The sequence below is a fragment of the Cydia splendana genome, chromosome 19 (assembly GCF_910591565.1).
Source record: "Cydia splendana chromosome 19, ilCydSple1.2, whole genome shotgun sequence".
NCBI classification, from domain to species: domain Eukaryota; kingdom Metazoa; phylum Arthropoda; class Insecta; order Lepidoptera; family Tortricidae; genus Cydia; species Cydia splendana.
The window spans coordinates 6,961,843-6,982,473 of NC_085978.1; the positions used below are offsets into that span (position 1 = coordinate 6,961,843).

The 20,631-nt window shown below is 37.1% G+C and overlaps 1 protein-coding gene and 1 pseudogene across 1 annotated transcript; both read left to right on the forward strand.

The window, feature by feature from the left end:
- Positions 1-594: 594 nt before the first annotated feature.
- On the forward strand, positions 595-19,925 carry LOC134799966 (odorant receptor coreceptor). Its single transcript, XM_063772397.1, has 11 exons — positions 595-805; positions 910-1,009; positions 2,012-2,222; positions 10,416-10,552; positions 13,107-13,267; positions 14,518-14,704; positions 15,076-15,289; positions 16,491-16,590; positions 16,804-16,908; positions 18,998-19,153; positions 19,753-19,925. The coding sequence occupies exons 2-11, from the start codon at positions 910-912 to the stop codon at positions 19,801-19,803; spliced, it is 1,422 nt and encodes a 473-aa protein (XP_063628467.1). The 5' UTR covers positions 595-805; the 3' UTR covers positions 19,804-19,925.
- Positions 17,169-18,455, forward strand: LOC134799770 (glucose-1-phosphatase-like; annotated as a pseudogene).
- Positions 19,926-20,631: the final 706 nt, after the last annotated feature.

The following is a 20,631-nucleotide window of genomic DNA, read 5'->3' on the forward strand; positions in this document are numbered from 1 at the left end:
ACCGGCTTTGCACGGGTTACACAAAACCTTAACAAAATATATACGAAAACCGCATGAAAATCCGTTCAGTAGTTTTTGAGTTTATCGCGAACATACATACAAACAGACAGACGCAGCGGGGGACAATGTTTTATAAAGTGCAGTGAAGCATTCTAAGACTGTTTGTGTGAAATGTGCATGTTGCAGGCAACAACTAGTGTGAACTTTCTCAAAGTGAAATTCTAAACAGCAACTTGCTCTTATGTAAATGTTGACTTTAGCTGTTTATAACTTTGTTTATCTTACTTAAACACGAACACAACCCAAGTAAGCCAGCACAGCGCATTAAAATTGACTTAGCCAAGAACTCCCACTAAACAAACCAACAAACATCAAATAACGGTGAAAACAAATATGAAACACTAACATTGACCGCTTTTTCGATCCGAAAATCGATGTCACACACTCGCTGTTTCCTGAATGTATGCAATTAACACACACATGGACGTACCATAAATAATTAAAAAGGGACAAATCACTAAGTGCCCGCTGGACATCTGCTTACATTCCCAAGAAACTTGCCACCATTGGTAGAAGTCTTTGAAAAAGATACACGTCAGCGCGTGTGGGGTGGCAGTGAAAATTAAATCGATCATTCTTGAAGACATTGGCTCAAAAGACGCACGTCCTTTAAAAGGAAGTCGAAAATAATCTAATCAAATAATTAAATTCTCATTCGCCGAAATGGGCAAGGGATTCGAAAATTAGAGACTTAGAGAAAGTTGAATTGAGTCTTTGAAGAAGGAGAAATTAAAAAGCCCTCAAGGTAAGCGATGCGCAGTTAGAAATGAGCCGTATTAGAATTGGTGATTATTTTAAATAATGTAAACTTAGGTACGCAAAAATAATCCTTTTCTTTCTCAATTTCAGATGATGGGTAAAGTGAAATCCCAGGGCCTTGTGTCGGACTTGATGCCAAACATCAAGCTGATGCAAATGGCCGGACATTTCCTATTTAACTACACCGACGGTAAGTTTTCACAAATCGTTTTAAATAAAAATACAATAATTAAAGCAAAAACAATCGTCAGCTTAAGTTATAGAGCAATTTAAAGCATTGACTTGGATCAAAACGACCAAATGCATAATCTACTTAGCGATATTTCTGACCCTCCACCAACCCCCAGAAATTAAAAAATATCTGTAGATGCTTTCCTGCTCGCTGGAAAAGAAAACTTTATATAAGCTTTTTGTCTTCCTATCACCTAATATATCCGATAGGTCTCTTCTTCTTCCTCGCGTTATCCCGGCATTTTGCCACGGCTCATGGGAGCCTGGGGTCCGCATGACAACTAAACCCAAGAATTGACGTAGGCACCAGTTTATACGAAAGCGACTGCCATCTGACCTTCCAAGTTCCAACCCAAAGGGGAAACTAGGCCTTATTGGGATTATTTCTTTTTCCTGTATTATTTGTATTGTTTTCTGTAATGAGGAGTGCAATAACGAGTATTTGTATTGTATTGTATTGTATTATATTAGTCCGGTTTCCTCACGATGTTTTCCTTCACCGAAAAGCGACTGGTAAATATCAAATGATATATCGATAGGTCTCTACGACGCTCAAGTAACTAATACACATTTAGCATCGCCGGCTCCCCGGCTATAGTACTGGACTATAGTTGGATGGTTATACGGTATCTACGTCTTCAAAATTATAATTGCCGAGATCAAAGCCACACGACTCCGCTGGCTTGGTCACCTGGGGAGGATGCGGGAGGATCGTGCTGTTAGAAGAGCGTATGTGGGGCACCCGGTGGGAAAACGTCCATCTACCGCTGCGGCGTCCCAGATACCGCTGGAGTGACGAAGCCCAAAAAGACCTGTCCGCCCTCGGAATACCCAACTGGCGTGAAGTGGCGCAGAATAGGACAGAATGGCGCTCTCGTGTGAGAGGCCAAGATCCTCTTTGGGTCACTGAGCCAGTGATGTATGTATGTATGTACGTCTTCAAAACTTGACTTGTTCACAGAAACCGGTGGCATGTCATTGCTGCTGCGTAAAGTATACGCTTCAATGCACGCCTTCCTCATCGTACTCAACTTCATCTGTATGGGTATCAACATGGCCAAGTACTCCGATGAGGTCAACGAACTCACCGCCAATACCATCACGGTCTTGTTCTTCGCGCATACTATCATCAAGCTGGCCTTCTTTGCGATCAACTCTAAGAGCTTCTACAGGTATGTTTTCAATATCAATAACTTATATCACCTTTGTGTCCAGAACGAACGAAAAACGTCTGAAATAAACCTTTCGGCCCCAGTACATAGTGGCTAACGATGGCCCATGCCAAGCCGCCGCCATGGGCTACTATGTGAACACCACAGGCCACGCTACGTCACGATTCCTTTGGAGTGTCAAAAAAACCGATAACTTCCCGATTGCGCACCAAGATAGACAACTGATGGCCGGCCAACACAATGGCGATGGATTGTCATGGACCATCCATGACCACTGTGTACTCTCTGGTCAAATATGTAAGTCCACTTCAATAGAAGTCCCTAACTCCCATACAGTGGAGCGCCCATTCATTATCGTCAATATCAAGTCCATTTGATTCTCGTTAACAATTAGGAATACATATTGGAGCGGCTGAGGTAGACTAACACCTTGACAATTGAGACGTGTTCTCTATCTATACTGACTACCTGTACTTATATGTATATAAAATACTAACTAGACTCACTAGACTTAAGGATGACTCACGCTAGACCGGGCCGTCCTTGGGCCGAGGCGTCCGACATGTCATTTTCTATGACGGCAAAGAGGTCATCACGTAGTGCTTTCCATTGAAAAAGAAGCGCCAGATCCTTTATGAGGCGGACTCTAGAGAGAAAAATCCTGAATCTCAAATACGTGTATCCCATATCATCGTCATCCACATCACATCCATGCCACGGCTCATGGGAGCCTGGGGTCCGCTTGGCAACTAATCCCGAGAATTGGCGTAGGCACTAGTTTTTACGAAAGCGACTGCCATCTGACATTTCAATCCAGAGGGTAAACTAGGCCATATATGGGGATTAGTCCGGTTTCCTCACGATGTTTTCCTTCACCGAAAAGCGACTGGTAAATATCAAATCCATAAATAACGTGTATCCCATGTGTAAAGCAATAATGAAAATGGATGGAAATATTATTAACCCCCCGTTATTCATGCCCACATTATTCAAATCCTGGTGTGGAAACAATGGATTTTGGCTCGTTAAATTATACCATCAATCACTGTCCCGCTAATGAACGGCAACTGAAAGCGACAGAAATTTTGATAAACATGTCACATATTTAATACTTTTAACACGGCTCGTATTGCAAATATTATAGGTAATAAAAAACCTTTAACTTTACGTCCATTCGTCTTACTGATGATGATATTATTTAAGTCAAAAATAAATTCTTAATATAGGTAGGTAGCATTATTAACAGTGTAACAATATTTTTGGAACAATATCCTCAGAAATGTAGGTACCTTTTATTAAGTTAAATGTTTGATTTTATTACAAAAATCACAAACACATATACAATTCAAAATATTAAATACATTAAAAAAGGGAAAACAGGCCCTATTATTAAAATAAATAACTAACTTAAATATATATTTGGTGGGTAGATAAACGAATTAGGTAACACTCAATATTCGCGCAATTAATAAGCCTTTAGAGAGATAGAATTTTAGAGAGATTGATCAAGTACTAAAATATGTAGGTATCCGTCTTTTTTATCCCTCAAATTCTGTCAGAGCCCATTTCATCATATTTCTCAGCGATCGTAGCTAAATTTTTAGCCAAAATCTTGATAAAAGGAAGTATTAATATTTCACAAGCCGTCGAGTCTCAAAAGAAAAATTCATTTCCACCCAATTTTAATTCAACAAGAAAATACAAAGATTCTTGACAGAATTAATTTTTAGGACAGAAGCCTTGTTCAACGAAGTGAGCCCAGAGTTGATTTTTCTGATTTTTATTGTAATACGGAGTTCGGAAAGATGTAGAAAAATCTGTAGGCATCTTAAGAAATCTATTATTTTATTTATTATTGGGGTGTTGTGGGCCTTTGAGTTCCACGTCGACCAAGCTGTGACAATAGTGACGGCCCTTTAAAGTTCATTACTAATGCCCGTAAAACCCAGGAAATTCCAGATTCTTTAGGCCATAATGCTCTGTACTTCATAGGGTTGCAGTTGGGCAAACCTTGGCTTATCGGTGATACTTGGTAATTCGGTTATAATGCGTTTTTATCTTACGCTGAGCTTACAATGCTGAAATGTAAGCAATTTAATTGCTGCCAACCCGATTGCAAGCATCAAAACTGACAGCTGCCAACGATTTTATAGCTCGCATTTCCTCATGGTGAGAACTGTGTAAGATTATAACGGAGTATCACCGAATTACCAAGTATCACTGATTAGCCAAGGTTTGCCCTACGTTTCGCCCTAGGTAGGTACCTACTTCTTTTTGACTTTAGTGATCCACAGGAGCAGAGAATGTGCATGGTAGTCTCCTCTGACTCCTGGCAGAACCTGCATGTCGCATCTTGTTTCTTTCCGATTTGAATCATGTGTTTGTACAACTTACAGTTCTCTAGAAATTTAACGGAGTAGGGAAACTTATTTGAGCTGCTGAGTTACAAAATTGCATGGACACATGAATTCATGAAGTCATATCGCTTGCGTAGCAGAACTACTAATTGTAGTGATATTAAAAAATATACTTTTATTTTTCATAAAGTTTAAATTTATGCGCCAAATACCGAAAATATAGTACAGGAGGTATTCAATAAATTAACAAACATAAGTAAATTATTTCCAGCAAAATGACTTTAATTTAAAATCAACATAATATGAATGAAGGCATGCATGAAACCACATTATCTGATATAAATTTAATATTCTCGTAAAACGAACTATCGTAATACGCCGGCTCAACGCGGGGGCTGCAACTGCTACTTTTAATTAACTTTCGTCTCGTAAACCCTTTATGCCGGTAATTAAAATTTAAATTGGTGGTTAATTTTGAAGTTGTACTACATTTTAAAGTTAACATTGATAGTATTTTCTGAAATGAACTGAAGTTAATGAAAATAAATAGTTAGTTCTTTACACTTTTAAGAAAGATTTTTGTAGAACTAAGAAAGACACGTTTTAAGTCCGATTATAGTTGTTCACTACAGCCTAAAAGTTAAAAAGGTATAATAAAATATATTCGTTCCACTTCTATGGAATTAAAAATTCATAGGTAATCAAAAGTTATAATTTTCTAGGCTTCAATGTAGTCGTACGGCACGAGCTGAATAAACGCAGATTTGAATTTAGTTTTGCGTTTACTATAAAAAAATAGCTACTTAATTTAGATAATAGTGCGATGAAATAGAAGAAATCAAATAAAATGGAAATAAAAAAATCCATACTAAATTGTTGCCATAGTCTAGTTCGTTGCCTAAATGTATAATCCGACAAGAAATTGTAGAATATTATTGAGGGCGCCACTTTCTATGTAGGTAACTGTCACATTTTTGACGTAAAATGTTTAAACATTTTACGTCAAAAATGCACTCAATAATATTCTACAATTTCTTGTCGGATTATACATTTAGGCAACGAACTAGAATAGAGTCAGACCAAGAAAAGTCTGCACCGGATTTGATAGCCCACGCAGGGCAAGTGTTATTTTAAACGTCAAACTTCTATGAAATTATGACGTATCAATAACACATGTACTGCGTGGGCTATCAAATCCACTGCAGACTTTTCTTGGTCCGACTCTATCTAACTAATAGAAGCCTGAACTCATAAATGACACCACGTGTATAGTAGGTACCGCGAGCGGCTCAACGTTTGACAACGCCAATTATAAAATTGGGCAAGATGTTTGATGTATATAATTTTATTTTAACTCGGTTCCGTACCATAATGCAAAAAACGGCAAAAAAAAACGGTCACCCGTCCAAGTACTGACCCCGCCCGACGTTGCTTAACTTCGGTCAAAAATCACGTTTGTTGTATGGGAGCCCCACTTAAATCTTTATTTTATTCTGTTTTTAGTATTTGTTGTTATAGCGGCAACAGAAATACATCATCTGTGAAAATTTCAACTGTCTAGCTATCACGGTTCGTGAGATACAGCCTGGTGACAGACGGACGGACGGACGGACGGACAGCGGAGTCTTAGTAATGGGGTCCCGTTTTACCCTTTGGGTACGGAACCCTAAAAAAGAGAAGAGATACTTAACTGTCAGAGTAATGCCTGGACCGTTTTCGAAAGGCCATTTTTATAGAGAGCTTAGTCTATTCAGTCGTCGCATTCTAATAATCAGCTAATCATATTGACGTATAGTCGTGGGAAAAGTTCCAGGTACGTTTTCCATGACCTAGACCGCAAATAAGTCAAGCAGGTGTGACTTAGTACTTATGCTAATATTCTAGTTCTCACGGTTATTACAATCATCTATTTTTTTTGCTGTTGTTACCTAGTTGTCAGAATCGGCCTCTATGATTTTACCAATTAAGTAAGTCTTGCCAAAATACATCACACTGGCTAAGTAATGCTTTTAGGAGACCTAGATATACCTACATATTTGTACTCTCAAATATCTACTACTACCTAATTTACATAGATATAGCTACATTTGTCACGCAAAATAGGCACTCGGAAACCTGCCTGCACCGCTGGTTTGATCTTATTTTGGTTTGACCTTGAAGATCGCTCACGATCGTGCATGCGAAATGAAGCGAAAGTCTTGCGTTTGATGCGCCCCATTCACGAAGATAATCGTGAAGGTTATCAATACCACAAATTAGATTATTTTCAGAAAATATTTTAATTTGTTTTTATTTCAAGTAGAAAACACTACTATATAAATTATAAACTGAAATAAATGTCATATACTAAGAAAAAGAGACCAAGGCCTCCAGTGCCCCAGGCTGGAAACGAACCAGCGTCCTCTGCTATCGCGGCAGGTGCCTGTCCACTATTTCTTAGTATATGGCATTTATTTCAGTCTATCAAAACCAGTTGGAAACTATAACAAATCAGAATCGATATCCATGTGTCGTTTTATCTGTAAGCCTCTGGGTGGATTTCAGCACAAAAAATTTCACCATACAAAAAAATTTTTTTTTTAAATGTTTAATTTAACACGATTCTAGCTGGGTAAAGTAATGGAGGGCTGTATATTGAGGATATGTATGGTATTTATACAATCATTTGTGGCTTATATTTGAAGTTATCGCTTTCGGAAAATAAAAACGCAAGATGGTGATGACAACCATGGTATGGTAATGACTCTTTTATAGACGGTAATGACACTGCATGTACGGTAATGACGATTTGGGAACTAATTTACATATGTATTAAAACCGTATTAAAAAAACAAAAACTTTTTTTAATTGTAAGACTTTAGAACTTTAATAAACATTACAAATAACATGTTTTTGAACATAAGACTAGCTACATAAATTATTTTTAGAAAATTATAAAAAATACATTTTATTCATATAAATAAATATATAACAAGTATTTTTATTGTATAATTTTAAATAATTCATGTTCCGAAATAGGCAATTTATGTATTCATTAATTTTTTTGGGTTTTTTCAATGTTAAATCATAATAACAATATTGTACTCTTATTATCAGTTTAAACCCGCATCTTCTTTTATCTACTGCATAACTTGGTATTTATGTCATATTATAAAATTACTGGCTTACCAATGAGCTTAATTTTTATGATATATTACTTTTTTTTATAGTTTGATTCATTGCACAAGTTTGTATTTTTGTTGTTTTATTAATTAACTTTAAAAATAGCTATAATGATTTAAATCCATATATATGTTGTTTAATAGCTAAATATTAATATATAATCAGTGTTTTATAAGTTGCAAGACCCCTACTTGTAATGCATGTCATAAGTTACAAAATGTTAGGTATTGGGTCCGGTGACTACCCAATGGTATAATTATTAATTGCTGTAATTATATACATCAATTAATATAATATTATCAAAAAACATAAAGCCATCACGATAGTGAGCCAGTACCGTAGCCTATGGTCGCTTAAAACTTAATATATGTTGCTTGTTTAAATACTTTGTTTTAACACGACTAACATGCAATTACAGACTCTAAGTTGCACGATTTACATTATTAGATTATAAAAAAAAAAAACATTTGTATGTTCTAAGTTCTAAATGACCTAAATTTTGCCTACTTCAGTCAAAATGTTAATTAAAAACTAAGCATCCTCTAGTGTGAAAGAAATAGTTATATCTTCTTCTACATTTATTCTACATTTATAAGGTAGACATTATATAGTGTTAGAAGACATAGAGAACGTTTTTCAAACATACAGCTTAATTTCATAATGAATTATAGCAAAATAACTAGAAAAGTTTCTAAGAACCGTCATCACCATACACATGAAATCATCACCGGTCGTCATTTTTTCCCGGTGATGATGGGTATGGTGATGACGATTTGAGAGTTTCTTGTTTTTATTTCTAGAATACGAATAATAGTAGTTAATGTCTATGCTACACAATAAACTTCATGTAGTTTGCCATTCATTTCAGTAATTATTTCTAATATATCATTTGTAACTTTTTTAAACCAAAGCATAACGGTGATGATGCTCTGTTGTGACAAACTACGTTTTACAAATTTGTTCGTAATATTTCTCACGATTCAGTGATGTGACTTTATAGTGAAATCATTTTTGGCATTCTATACTAAAGTGAAAAATAGGGCAAGGACCTTTAGCGGTATTTCGTTGTTCATACACTGAGATAAGCTCACATTGACATTACCATGACGGTGTTGACGAATATTCGTGACAAAATTTTAAATATTTTTAAATGTACTTTCTCGGTGAAGGAATTATTGCATATTTTTTCATGTGTTAAACAACAACATGGAAAAGATATAAGTAAAAGAAAAATCGCAATCGTACGATAGGTATGCTATAATTTTCACTGCAAACAAAAAGGTTCAGATTTTTCCGGTCGACGGTGATGATTTTAGACACATAAAACATTTTATATAAAAAAAACTATTAAGTTATTGGAGATGGTAATTGAAGGAACATGAAGATAATAGTTCTTAAAAACATATAAAAAAGTTGCAACTCGCACAACCTACTAGTTTTTTTTATAAAGACCGAACCATAAGTTTTCGCTGGATTTTGAAATCCACCCCTCTACATATTATACCTATTGAATATATGCATCAACATCGCTAAAGTACCATTCCATTGGCAAGGGAAAACTTATAAACTTCGTAGCGTAGGTATTAACCCCCTTATTCATTAACGCACTACAAACCTCAATTAGCTTATAACTGTCTTTATCTGTCATTTTGACTTATGTATTGTAAGAAAGGGATAAAACATAATTTAACTAAATCAGGCCCATAAAGTTTTATGAATAAGAAGGTAAATCTTTTAATCTCCTTTTCTATTCATTTGCCCACCAATCCAGAGTATCGTTCGACGCCCTAAAAATATTCAAATGGGGCGGATCGCTATCTTCTGTAACAAGATTGAACGGTATGAATATTGATGAAACCCGATTGTTTCGCTGGTTTACATAATACTTGAGATTTTATTATATTGCGAACTTTTTATTGGATTTGTGATTTATATATTTTTCACCACACCAGCTGGTAAAGGATTTCTTGATTGTTCAAAAACTGATATGAAAGTTTCATTTTATCCACATGTGAGGAAAAGTAATCTTAATGCTAATTTGAGGTGGTTTCTTAAGTTTGCTGGTAGAATTGCCTTTTAAACGAAGAAATATTTTATGACATTTATTTTGAATCGATTTGCTATGATTTCGTTTGATATTTTACAGTTAGTAGGTTACTATTTTTTCATTTTATAGGTGTGGTGAAAAATGTTGTGTTCAATCGGTGGCAAAATTTGTTTAACCCTCGTGCCTTGAAACCCTCGCAACGCTCAAGATTCAATTTCGGAATCTTTCGCTTGCTCGGTCATCAATATTAGCACGGGAGGATAAATATCAACTTTGCCCCCTTGTAAAACAAATAATTATTGAGGGTTCGTTTTTTTACGTCTGACGTAGGGACGCACTTTATTGCCATATGTAAGGGGCTTGCAGCGTCACTATCTCAGGGCTAGTGATCCAAAACACTCGAGCCTTGTTAGCTCTTTTTTTAGGGCTCGCCTCATCTCTTGACGCCTAAAAGGCTAAAAGCCTATTTTACTAATGAAATAAAAAAGGCTTTCTGCCTTTTAGGCGTCAAGAAATGAGGTGAGCCCTAATAAAAGGCTCACAGGGCTCGAGTCTTTTGGATTACTACTCAGGGCTAAATAGAATCTTGTCAGGCTTTACCTCAGTCTCTTCCTTGTTCCTTCCCAGGACCTTGGCAGTATGGAACCAGTCGAACAGCCACCCTCTCTTCACGGAGTCGGACGCCAGGTACCACCAGCTCTCACTGGACAAGAGCCGCCGCCTGCTGTACTTCATCTGTGGTACCACCTGCTTATCAGTTGTCAGTGAGTATCTACAAAGAAAGAAGACAATTTCTCAGGACCCTGGCAGTTTGGAACCAGTCGAACAGCCACCCTCTGTTCTCGGAGGCGGACGCAAGGTACCACCAGCACTCGCTGCTGTACTTTATTTGTGGTACCACCTGTCTCTCAGTTGTCAGTGAGTAGCTACACAAAAAAGAAAACTATTTCTCAGGACCCCGGCAGTATGGAACCAGTCGAACAGCCACCCTCTGTTCTCGGAGTCGGACGCAAGATACCACCAGCACTGGCAGCTGTACTTTATTTGTGGTACCACCTGTCTCTCAGTTGTCAGTGAGTAGCTACACAAAAAAGAAAACAATTTCTCAGGACCCCGGCAGTATGGAACCAGTTTAACAGCCACCATCTGTTCACGGACTCGGATGCCAGGTACCACCGGCTCTCGCTGGCCAAGAGCCGCCGGCTACTGTACTTCATCTGTGGTACCACCTGTTTATCAGTTGTTGTCAGTGAGTATCTACAAAGAAAGAAAACAATTTCTCAGGATCCTGTCAGTATGGAACCAGTCGAATAGCCACCCTCTCTTCACGGAGTCGGACGCCAGGTATCACCAGCTCTCGCTGGACAAGAGCCGCCGGCTGCTGTACTTTATTTGTGGTACCACCTGTCTCACAGTTGTCAGTGAGTATCTACAAAAAAAGAAAATAATTTCTCAGGACACTGGCAGTATGGAACCAGTTTAACAGCAACCCTCTGTTCTCGGAGTCGGACGCAAGGTACCACCAGCACTCGCTGCTGTACTTTATTTGTGGTACCACCTGTCTCTCAGTTTTCAGTGAGTATCTACAAAGAAAGAAAACAATTTCTCAGGACCTTGGCAGTATGGAACCAGTGGAATAGCCACCCTCTGTTCATGAAGTCGGACGCCAGGTATCACCAGCTCTCGCTGGACAAGAGCCGCCGGCTGCTGAACTTTATTTGTGGTACCACCTGTTTATCAGTTGTCAGTGAGTATACAGTACAAAGATAATACAAATTTCATTTAAAAATAGGTAGTCTAGGGTGGCATAGGCCAAGAAAAGGGTTAAGGAAAAAAAATTGGCACAGAAAATTAAATATTATCGATTCTGCTCCGGAAAGTTGTTTTCTGGAGGCCAATTTCGGTTTGTTAAAGGTATCTATTGGGAAAAAGTCCTCAGTATATTTTGGCCAGTAGCACAATAGCGGTGTTGTTTTTCTCTTACGCTTTCAATTATCATTACTTTTTTTTAATGAACGTTGCTAATGGCAACGTTTTTAAAAATGTAAATTTTTTTGCGAATAATTGACAAAATATACGAACACCCCGTTGTAACATGACACACAAAGGACATTCAACCCTCTTTGTTATTCTTGACACAAGTCCAAGTTTTTAGTTTGCAATTGCATAAACACGTAGTCCCGTATCTCGGCTCTGGCGGACTGTAAATAGTTAGTGCGAGGAAATGGGATTCGAGAAAAATACTCTGCTTGTACGAATATATATACTGACACTATAACTGACCATCAGTGGACCTAATATCATTGCAATAAGGTCGAGGATAGTTAGTTAACAGTGTGGACGATAGGGCATATAGTGGATATTGCCTTAGTGCACTACCTGTGAGAGAAAATTTAAGTTATATGTATCTCAGGGGTTTGAAAATACCCAAAGCTATTTTAATCTAGACTTAATATATCGACCGGGATATGAACCGTGATTACCTTTAGTATTGTTTTCGAGCTCCCGATATTTTGACGCAGTTACGTGCATCTTGTTCACGGGTTACCTACCCGTGAAGCCCGAAATATCGAAATATCGGGAGCTCGGAAACAATACAAAAGGTAATCACGGTTCATATTACGGTCGATATAAGTCTAGTGAAACTAATAAGGTTTACTCGGGTAATTCCGAATGTCGAAAACGGTCGGATAATTCCGAAAAGAGACTTTTATTATGATGGAATTAAGGGTGATTTTCATCTGAATTTCGGAATTATCCGTATTTCGATATTACCCGAGTAAACCTTACACCTATTATACGTCAACCGGAGTCAACTATAAAAGTATTTAGATTATACACAGACTATATATTTTATTTGTCTTTATTCGTGAAACAAGCTCACAAAAGTTGGTGTAGTCCATTACAGCATTAAGGGTTCCTTTGGCCGATAAACCCGAACGCATAATAATTTTCGGGAGCAAAAGATACATTTTTTAGGGTTCCGTACCAAACGGGTAAAAACGGGACCCTATTACTAAGACTCCTCTGTCCGTCTGCCCGTCTGTCCGTCCGTCTGTGAGAACCGTCACAGTAAGAACCGTGATAGCTAGACAGTTGAAATTTTCACAAATGATGTATTTCTGTTGCCGCTATAACAACAAATACTAAAAACAAAACAAAATAGATATTTAAGTGGGGCTCCCATACCGACACCCAACAAACGTGATATTTTGCGGTTTTTTGCGTTATGGTACGGAATCTTTCGTGCGCGAGTCCGACTCGGGCCGGTTTTTACGAATCTGTTGACCGCAGTTACACCGCTTCTGAATTCCCTAGGCTGGGTGACCCTCACGTTCTTCGGCGAGTCCGTCCGCCTGATCGCCGACAAGGAGAGCAACGACACCCTGACCGAGCCAGCTCCCAGGCTCCCGCTGAAGGCCTGGTACCCATTCGACGCGATGAGTGGAAGCATGTACATCATGGCGTTCGTCTATCAGGTTCGTTTATTTCTCTTCGCAGCACGACGTATTAGTGGAACAAGCTGACAGTCCAAACACAAGCTTATTACATTTTAAAGCGACGAATTTAAATTACGGTAATTCGCCAGTAGCTGGCCACCGGCCAATAACTGGCCACCCTAAACTAAAAATGAATTCTATTCACCTATAAACAGAATTCATTTTAGTATAAGGTTTCAATAACTGGCCAGCCTTCAATAACTAGCCTTATACTAAAATTAATTCTGTTTATAGGTGAATAGAATTCATTTTTAGTTTAGGGTGGCTAGTTACTGGCAAATTACCCTAGACGGAGCTCGTACAAACTATCGTATATCGTGCATGCACAACATTCTGTAAATGAAAGATTTTGTTACAAAAACATGGATCAAGAAAAATTGACACAGTCACTTGTCCTACAATAGCCGGTTTGCAATTAGCGCCTTATCACGTCACTTTCAGATCTTAACTGTTGTAAGGTGGTAAAAAATATAAATCTGCTATAATTCCGTCATTTCAGAATTTCATGTTCGCCATAAATCGGCGTCCGGAAGTGATTTGAAATTGAATTAAGTACCTGAAAATATTTATATCTTTATTTAAACATTCTCCTTACGGCTTAAGTAATAATTATGTTGAAACTGGCACTTTTTTAAGCAAAACCAACAATTTTCATCTACCTTTAAACATCTGATTAACTGAGCGAAGTGCCTCTTAGTATGTTTCCCCATCCACGGGTTTAAATAGGTATCGGGAAACGTCAGACGTAACTAATGACTTAAAAGCCGGGCAAACTAGAACTAGAATAGCCTTTTTACGTTATCTACGTTCAAGCACGTTAGCAACTACGTGGCGGGCGATCAATCTTACACCAAACTTGGCACAAGACAATATTTTTAAATCTTTTAAAATTGGTAAAGATTTTTACACTTTTTTGAAACCATGAAACCACCACGAACGTACCTAGTTGTTTCTTTGTACGATAAAAGCCAAATTAAAATATATTTACAATTCATATCATAAATCATTCTTCTTCTTCTTCATTAAAATATGGCGAACAGATCGGATTTGTTTACTTTATTATGTTTTCTTCGAAGTAGTCTGTCAACAGTCAAACTTTCCTGTAAAACATTGACTACGTGAAAAGAAGTAGTAGTAAGCTCGAAATTACAAACGGAAACCATAATATGTTAATTAGCAGCTGTTGCTGTTTAAAACGTTTAAAATTTATTATGACTATGTTCCAACAGATCTACTGGCTTTTGTTCTCAATGTTAATCGCCAATCTGATGGATGTGATGTTCTGCTCCTGGCTGATCTTCGCCTGCGAGCAGCTGCAGCATCTCAAAGCCATCATGAAGCCGCTCATGGAGCTCAGCGCTGCTCTGGACACCTACAGGCCTAACACTGCTGAGTTGTTCAGGGCATCTTCTACTGGTAAGGCAAAGAAAATTCTAACCTGATTTCTTGAAACTCGAAGAACGCCCCGCGCGAATGTAAGAATTGACGTAGGCACTAGTGTTTACGAAAGCGACTGCCATTTGACCTTCCAACCCAGAGGGGAAACTAGGCCTTATTAGGATTAGTCCAGTTTCCTCACGATGTTTTCCTTCACCTAAAAGCAACTGGTAAATATCAAATGATACTTCGTACATTAGTTCCGAAAAACTCATTGATACGAGCCAGGGTTTGAACCCGTGACCTCCGAATTGAAAGTTGCACGCTCTTACCGCTAGGCTCCCAGCACTTACTGACTACTAAACTGACTACTTACTGACTTAAAAACTCAAAGCTAAAAATAATTTCAGAAAAGTCAGAAAAAGTCCCGGAGCCCACAGACATGGATATCCGCGGTATATATTCCACGCAACAGGATTTCGGCATGATGCTGCGAGGCGCAGGAGGTCGCCTACAGAACTTTAACTCGCCGAATCCCAATCCGAACGGATTGACCCAGAAACAGGAGATGCTGGCTAGATCCGCTATCAAATATTGGGTGGAGCGACATAAGCACGTTGTGAGGTATGTTATCTTGTAATGTCTGTATATAAGTAATGTATGTTTATGATATAGTCAGAAAAACACGTGTGTGTTGTATAGAAAAACACCTTCCACATGATACTAACAAGTGCTTGTTAGGAAGTCATGAATAGTAAATTCACGTACCTTTGAACGAATTTGATGATGACTTAATAGCCTAAGCAAATTAGAAAAATTAGCGGAAATAATTCGTGTAGTTTTGAAAATTGGTACAGGCATACCTTGTGGTGTCCAGATAAACATACTAAAAGTCCTCGAGAGGGTAGGGGGTGTGCCGAGGGGGGGGGGGGGGGTTGAAGGTACCTTGTTTCATATTTTTGCTCATATCTCGAATATCTGTAAGAATAGCATTATAATTACTTTGGACAAAAATTTTAACATTAAATTTCCTACAAATTTGGTTATGTTTATTTTTACATTACGTTCAATACTTTAGGAGCTACAGGCTGTTAAAGTTAAATAAGAGATAAAAAATAGACGATTTAAGAAAACGTCGTTTTTTTGTAATTGTTCATCATAAATAAAAATTTTAGTTTAGAGTAAGCAAGCTAAGTGACCTGCTGATAAAATATAAAAAAAACAGGCCATGAGCATGTCGGGCCATGCTCAGTGTAGGGTTCCGTAGTTATCCGTCTGTCAAAATAGACTATTTGCCAAAACTCAAAAACAGCTATACCGATTAGGTTCGCTATATTTTTCCTTGAAAGTCTGTAGTGATTGTAGGAAATTTAATTTTAAAATTTTTGTCCAAAGTAATTATAATGCTATTCGTACAGATATTCGAGATATGAGCAAAAATATGAAAAAAAGGTTCCCTCAACCCCCCCCCCCCTACACCCTCAGCACACCCCCTACCCTCGAGGACTTTTAGTATGTTTATCTGGACACCACAAGGTATGCCTGTACCAATTTTCAAAACTACACGAATTATTTCCGCAGATTGCCCAATTTCGGCTTAATTTGACGTGGCTATAAGCCCTTACCAAAGATAAGAATTAAACAACTTGTGAGCATAATTATCTGAAATATGTTATACTGTATTCGAAATGAAATGGTTTAAATTAAACAGATTTGTAAATTAAGTGGGCAAGTTGATTTTCGCACGCAAATTTTAAGTGGTTAGTAGAATTCCTAAGTATGAACGTTGGTTATGCTTAGTTTAAATTTTGCCATATTTTTTTAGACTGGTGGCATCCATAGGAGATACTTATGGTACTGCTCTACTGTTTCACATGTTGGTGTCAACCATTACGCTTACACTTCTGGCTTATCAAGCTACAAAGGTAAGATTTAGACTTACCTACCTATTACGATGCAATTTTCAGCCAGGATTTTATGGACTCCGGTTGGCTTGGAAATTATGAGTTTTTATCATATCATAAGACCGTCCATTTGTGCCGAGCCAACGCGGGAAATATAATATGGTTAAAATTGCCTGTTTCCAAAAGTGAGAATTGGTTTTCTTGGTAAGGTTTAAGACATTTATTAATTCACAGATCGATGGTCTCAATGTGTACGCGTTCAGCACAGTCGGTTACCTCAGCTACACCTTGGGGCAGGTGTTTCACTTCTGTATCTTCGGCAACAGGCTTATTGAGGAGGTATAACCAATAAATACTGGCTTATGTTTCACTCAATTAACATTTTTCGAATAACTTTGCTAAAATGCTGACGAATTTTATATAATAGTGTGATTTATGAGTTTTGTTGAAGGTGACATGGCAACGGGCACGATTCTCTCATATACAACTACAATAAGCTACTTTATTTATCTTATCAATAAATCATTATATATCCTATAGGATGTCACTTATATATAGGTCAAGTTCATTATAATATTGATATTAGCCTAATGGTCTCAGTTTAAATTGATAAACTTAGCTGAGAACAGTCAAGTGTCAGTCAGTGTTATCAATATGTTTTTAAATTTATTATTAACTATCTTACTACTTGCAAGCGGTCATGGTTATAAATTAAAACAAGTGTATGTGCTTTCGAGACATAACATACGTACACCATTTTTCAATATGGAGCAGATGAGTCCAAAAAAGTGGCCTACTTGGAATTTGGAACCTGGAAGTTTAACTCCAAAAGGAAGTCTTCTCGAACATTCCATGGGAAAGTATTTTGCTGATTGGATGATCGAGGAAAAGTTGTTTGACAGTAACTGCCCTAAATACCAGGTGTTCGTGCATGCCAACACCGCATCTAGAACGAAAGAAACTGCAAAATCTTTTACGGAAGGTGCCTTTGGAGATTGCGTGGATGTATACGTTAAAAATATTACTGGTGATGATCCAATCTTTCAAAGAAGCATTATAAATGCTACAGAAGAATTCAAAGAAGCTGCTTTGTATCAAATTAAGAAAAAGTTAAATAGTCTCAAGTTGAGGAACGCATTTTTGGAATTGAATGAAATAGCTGATTTTCGCAATTCATCATATTGCAGAAAAGAAAAGATTTGCGATTTAAGTGAAGCGGAAAATGAAATTGATTTTAAGGTCAATAAGTCCTAATATTATTGGTGGTTTAAAAATTGGTTGGAGTCTTGTAGATTACTTTTTAATGGAATATTACGATGGCATGACGCAAGGAAATGTAGCTTGGGGACAAATTCAAACTGAGAATCAATGGAAGTCTTTAATGACGATATTAAGAAGTTATCATGAGGTACTCTTTGAAACAAAGATTTTGGATAAGGATGTAGCCTCAACATTGCTTAAATATTTAACTGATATATTTCTGAATGGCAAAAAGGGATTTTATCTACTAGTCGGACACGATTCAAATATAAGTGCTCTGACATCTTCTTTAAGATTCAAGGACTTTGTTCTACACGATCAACTTGAAAAAACGCCTATTGGTGGGAAACTTGTGTTTCAAAAATGGTACGACGCAGAAAATGATAACGAATTGCTGAGAGTTAATTACGTGTATCAATCCAGTAAACAAATACGAGATGGCGTTGAAGCGAGATTACAAAATCCGCCGCTTTGGCAGATTCTTGAAATGGAAGAATGTGCTATTGATGAAAATGGCTTCTGTCCTTGGAATTATTTTATAAATATACTCAGCTCTGTATAATACTCGGATCTGATTTATATTATTAGTTAATAAAATACGTTACAAATAATAAGATTTTTTAATTTTGTTTTACATTCTATGCTTTATTTTTTAAGTGTTCAATTTAAGAAGTTATTACCTACCTAAATGAACAATGAATTTTAAGTAAGGTCGCTTATATAATATTATGAATTTATGAATAATATTGGTTACAGTCCTACATAATAATCATTGCACTGTAATATACGGAACGGTCCGTAAATAGGTCATTTTAACGCTTAAGAGCGTTACTCCAAATCAATATATAGTCTTTGTGATTTCTTTTTCAGGAGGTTAGGTATTACTTGTAGCAAGGATTTTTAAAGGAAGGAGAAATAAGAAGAAAAAGGAGAAGTAAATGAATTTTCATTTCGTTAATTAGGAATGAAAATTCTTCACTTCTCCTTTTTCTTAACTAAAAAAACCTTTCATTTTCTTTTTCTTCGTTTTCTCTTTCGACATGATTCTTTGAAAACTCGTTTCTTTCTCTTATAGTACATTTTCAAAAGAATTATAATCGGTTAGGATTAGTACCGAATTTCTAAACAAAACGTCCCCAGTTTCATACTTAACTTCTATTTCACACAGAGCTCTTCGGTGATGGAAGCAGCATACTCATGCCAATGGTACGACGGTTCCGAAGAAGCCAAGACCTTTGTCCAGATTGTGTGCCAGCAGTGTCAGAAGGCCATGAGCATCTCCGGCGCAAAGTTCTTCACGGTTTCACTGGATCTGTTCGCTTCAGTAAGTTTGACTTGAAGAATAATTCTGACATTTTCTTTTACTGCTTTATAGAAAGATAAATTGTCTTGGTCAGAGTCCCATCGACGCGACGAGGATTAGCCAGATGCGAGTATTGAAGAGCGAGATTTTTATTTGCGATCAGAACACACAGCTGAACACCCTTTTAGTCACACAGAATCTACATTTATATACAGATGTAGTGCGTAATTATTTTCCATCGTATTCTCACGGATACTTACGAACGTGTCTTGCTATTTCAGTCAGTCTCGGGACAAAAAGTACTGACATTGACTGAACTAGCATGACAAATACGAACCTTTACGAGAAAATACGATGGAAAAGAATTATGCACTACATCTGTACTTAATACTTATGTACCTAACCTACGTTTATTATGTGAGATTTTCTCTTGAGTTGGATTAGAGAGTTGACAGATAGTCGCTTTCTCGTTTGATATTTTTTACTGATTGCGGTGTCAATTTTTAGTATTATAAGGCACTGTCCACAAGGGTGCTACAAAAAAACGCTGAGAGCTAATGTCAAGCACCTACCTACCGGTTTTGTTGGTTCTCTAATTGGTTTTCTTTTACTCTCCAAAGGTACTCGGCGCTGTTGTAACCTACTTCATGGTGTTAGTACAACTGAAGTAGAAGCCATCGAATACATCAAAGACAACTTACAAGCTTATACCTTTGAGTCTGCTGAACGAAATGTATTTGTCCCTTTGAGGTTGTTGAAAATTGAAAAGTTAAGAACTGACGAATTGCGCCGCGACGGTACTATGACTCATTGATCTTTTTAGAAGATAATGAAAACAAAAGAACTTAGACAACATTTTGACTTGTAACCTGATATATTATTAAATATGTAGAAAGTAACAATATAGGAATCGAAACTTTAGAGATTGAAGGCGATTCCAATAATGACGATAAAGGGGATAAAACTTTACAAGCCTCAATTAGTACTTTTATGTTTTATCCCTTTCTTACAAATACATAATTCACAATGACAGATTTACGATTAATAGCTATCAATTAGCTTGTAGCGTGTTCATTAATAACGCCATAAAACATTTACGTACACCCAAGGTTTTTTTTTACTATGTAGATATATTTAATTATACTTGTATAGTACAAAAGTATCTATTTAAAAAGCATTCAAAATAATCTATTGTTAATTTTGAAGTCATGCAAGTAATTCATTTTAGTACCGTAAACTCAGGTAACTGTAGTTCTATAATACAACTATATGGTCCAGTTTTTAACGTTGACTATTGACGAGCCTTTTTGATTTGTACTGTTGCATTTATTTTGGAGCTTAGATACACTAATGCTTTTTCTATGTAACTTGAATTTGGGCCATAGTTGTAAGTCTTGGACTAAAGTTACCTGAGTTTACGGTAATTATATCGGTAGTACCATTATCATCGATTCGAGCGATCGATGACCTTGTTTACTTTTGGTTCGAGTCTTTTAGTC